The sequence below is a fragment of the Taurulus bubalis genome, assembly GCF_910589615.1.
Source record: "Taurulus bubalis genome assembly, chromosome: 13".
NCBI classification, from domain to species: domain Eukaryota; kingdom Metazoa; phylum Chordata; class Actinopteri; order Perciformes; family Cottidae; genus Taurulus; species Taurulus bubalis.
Genome location: NC_136601.1, coordinates 10,698,619 through 10,701,984, shown reverse-complemented (window position 1 = coordinate 10,701,984; position 3,366 = coordinate 10,698,619). Strand labels below are relative to the sequence as shown.

Sequence of the window (3,366 nt, the reverse complement as noted above, 5' to 3'; positions counted from 1 at the left end):
ATGACTATGCTTCTTGATAGCGGTCCGCAGTTTGCATCGCTAGGAGTGGGGGGTTTCGGGGCACCGCGGCACCACGACCTGGGGAACAGAGACCCGGGTCTGGGACTCAACCCCTTCACCGATTCCCCTCACTCCGCGGCTTTTAAAATCAGCCCCGTGGCTCACGATATCGCCTCCAGCCAGACGTCCGCGTTCACCCCGCAAGCCACTGGATATGCAGCTGCCCTGGGACACACACACGGCGGGCAGGTGGGCTCGTACGGCGGAGGAGCGTTCAATTCCACGCGGGACTTTCTCTTCCGGAACCGGGGAGAGCCCACCGCGCCGAGCGCCCAGCATGGGATCTTTGCAGCTTCGGCGGGGAGCCTCCACGGGCCGCCCGGGATCAGCGATAACCCCGGACATCTGTTGTTTCCAGGACTTCACGACCAGGGGGTGAGCCACTCTTCGCCGAGTGGACACGTAGTTAACAGCCAAATGCATCTTGGCTTACGCGGGGACATTTTCGGAAGACCTGATCCATATCGTCCGGTCGCGAGCCCTCGGACGGACCCCTACGGGACTCAGCTCCACAACTACAGCCACCCCATCAACATGAACATGGGGATGAACGTACCGACGCACCACGGTCCGGGGGCCTTCTTTAGATACATGAGGCAACCGATTAAACAAGAATTATCCTGCAAATGGATTGACGAGAACCAGATGAACAGACCCAAAAAGACTTGCGAGAGGACTTTCAGCACCATGCACGAGATGGTCACTCATGTGTCCATGGAGCACGTCGGCGGCCCCGAGCAGAGCAACCACATCTGCTTTTGGGAGGACTGCCCGAGAGAAGGGAAATCTTTTAAGGCCAAGTACAAACTCGTCAACCACATCCGCGTGCACACTGGCGAGAAACCGTTCCCATGCCCGTTCCCCGGATGTGGGAAAATATTCGCCAGATCAGAGAATTTGAAAATCCACAAAAGGACACATACAGGTAAGGCACCGACGATGCCACGGCCCCGCGTGCGTAAAACCACGTTTAGAAGAAAAAAGAGAAGCTATTCTGAATAGAAATTGTTTGTATGTTACAGAGTGCTCCAGAAAAAGAAGAAAAAAGATGTGTAGTTGTTTACAAGAAGCTATATCTGAGAACTTGGGCCCACTTTACCATGGGGAACAGTTCCCAAATAGTTATGAGTGTAGTTTACTCTGTACCATTTCTACACACCTACAAATGAGTGTTTGCTCCTTAATACAGAAAATGTGCTTCTGTGTGTTACCCCTCAGACAGTGCTGGTAGCTTTCATGCTACGAATAAAGACACACAGGCTACTTTACTCACTTGATAAAGTTAAAGTGGTCCAGCTGTACCAGGCTATTAAAAGCGCAGTGCTTTCTGGACGTTATATGTATCATAAATAATCAGATCCTGGCGGTGTTTATAATTCTCGACCCTCGTGCAGCCATCCCATAGTGCAGGAGATGCCCTGTTGATTCAGTGTTTACTATACGAGCAGGGCAGCAGTAGCATGAAGGAGCAGGCCTCTTGAATAAATAAAGCCTGACAGAGCACAGAGTGTAGTAGTGGAGCTGTATCCATGTCGCACCCGGAAAATGTAGGTTACTCTCGTTATATAATAGGCTGCAGACAATTTACATCTCCAGTGCTTCGGGTTTACAGGTGGTGTTACAATGGGAGTTTGTTTGTGCGCCATTGGGGCAGTAACTCATGGTGTGTGTGTGTGTGTGTGTGTGTGTGTGTGTGTGTGTGTGTGTTTAATCCTGCAGGTGAGAAGCCGTTTAAGTGTGAATTTGATGGCTGTGACAGACGCTTCGCCAACAGCAGCGACAGGAAAAAGCACATGCATGTGCACACGTCAGACAAGCCATACATCTGCAAAGTGTGCGATAAGTCATACACACACCCCAGCTCTCTCAGGAAACACATGAAGGTAATTAACGTCTTCATTACTCCTTAAACACATTAACACACACTCCACCCCCCCTCTACTGCCACAGACAGGGACTATCACAACTTCAGGCTTTTCTGAAGATGTTATAGGAGTGTCACATTGCGCAAGATCGATGTTAGTATACACTTTAACTGTCAATTAAACGATTGAAACGTATCAGCGAGTGAGTTGTGGATATTCCACGTCTGCCACTCTTTGATCCAAAGCTTCAAGCTTCTTCTTTTTTCTCGCCTTGTTAAAAAGTAAAGCTGTTTTTAGAGGGAAAAATCGTTTAAATGTGCTCTCATCATTGGCATTTTTTTTTTAAATCACATACTTTAAAATAAACTACATTTTGAGATGCACATTACTGGCGCATTGATGTGGATATGTTTAGCAGTTTGGAAGTTGCCGTGCCTGTTTCAAGTTGCCTGTTTACTGTTATAGTAGCTCTATAAATTCCGGAGTTAATCCGCATTTAAGCCCGACACACTTCCACAGAGTCACTTTAAAAGCACACATGAATATCATACGTTTGTTTTGAGTGACTCATTATTTTCTCTTTAGGTACATGAGTCTCAAGGATCTGAATCGTCTCCAGCAGCCAGCTCTGGATACGAGTCGTCCACACCGCCTGTGCTGGTCTCAGCCAGCACTGAAGACCCGACAAAAACACCGCCGTTAGCCGTGCAAAACACGTCTGGCCACAGCGAAGGACTGGCACCCAACTTTAATGAATGGTACGTTTGAAGTCATGGAGAACAAACCCTCTCTCAATGTGGACCACAGGGTTGAAGATTAACGAGGATAAAAACCTTAAACACTATTCCTGTCCTCTTCACACACCCTCATATACACACACACACACACACACACACACACACACACACACACACACACACACACACACACACACACACACACACACACACACACACACACACACGGGATTGGGACAACAACAACAACAACAGGAGATGAGAGCAAAAGCCAGCACCAAGCAGGCCACGTCCGTTCTCAGGATCACGAAATTTGACTTATTCCGCAGTTTTGAGGAAATCAAATAGAAATCACGAATAAATAAAACGTAATACTTTCTCAGTATAAATAAATGTTTTTTTTTATCTTTTACTTTACAGAAAAAAATGTTTTATTTTTCATTTTATGTATTTTCTCAAATTTTTATTTAAAAAAAAGAATAAAAAGGAAGATTATTTCACGCTGTTTTATATGACGGTGACGCGCTATTGTCGCCTCTTCAATTGATTGTTGGAACTTCAAACAGTCTTAAGAAACGTGCCAAAGTCTTTGTCATGAACTTGAACACAGAAAAAAAAAATCCTAAATAAATATTATACTCGTGAATGTATTTCCTTGTTTGATGGGGTCGAATCTATTGTCAACGTCCGTTTTCAGGTGGAGA

At 46.3% G+C, this 3,366-nt stretch overlaps 1 protein-coding gene across 1 annotated transcript; it reads left to right on the top strand.

Annotated features, from left to right (window-relative positions):
• zic3 (zic family member 3 heterotaxy 1 (odd-paired homolog, Drosophila)) lies at nucleotides 1–2,693 on the top strand (the record flags this gene model as incomplete). Its single annotated transcript, XM_079228948.1, has 3 exons — nucleotides 1–985; nucleotides 1,780–1,943; nucleotides 2,511–2,693. 3 exons carry the CDS (start codon nucleotides 1–3, stop codon nucleotides 2,691–2,693), a joined length of 1,332 nt encoding a protein of 443 aa, XP_079085074.1.
• Between the last annotated feature and the right edge of the window lie 673 nt (nucleotides 2,694–3,366).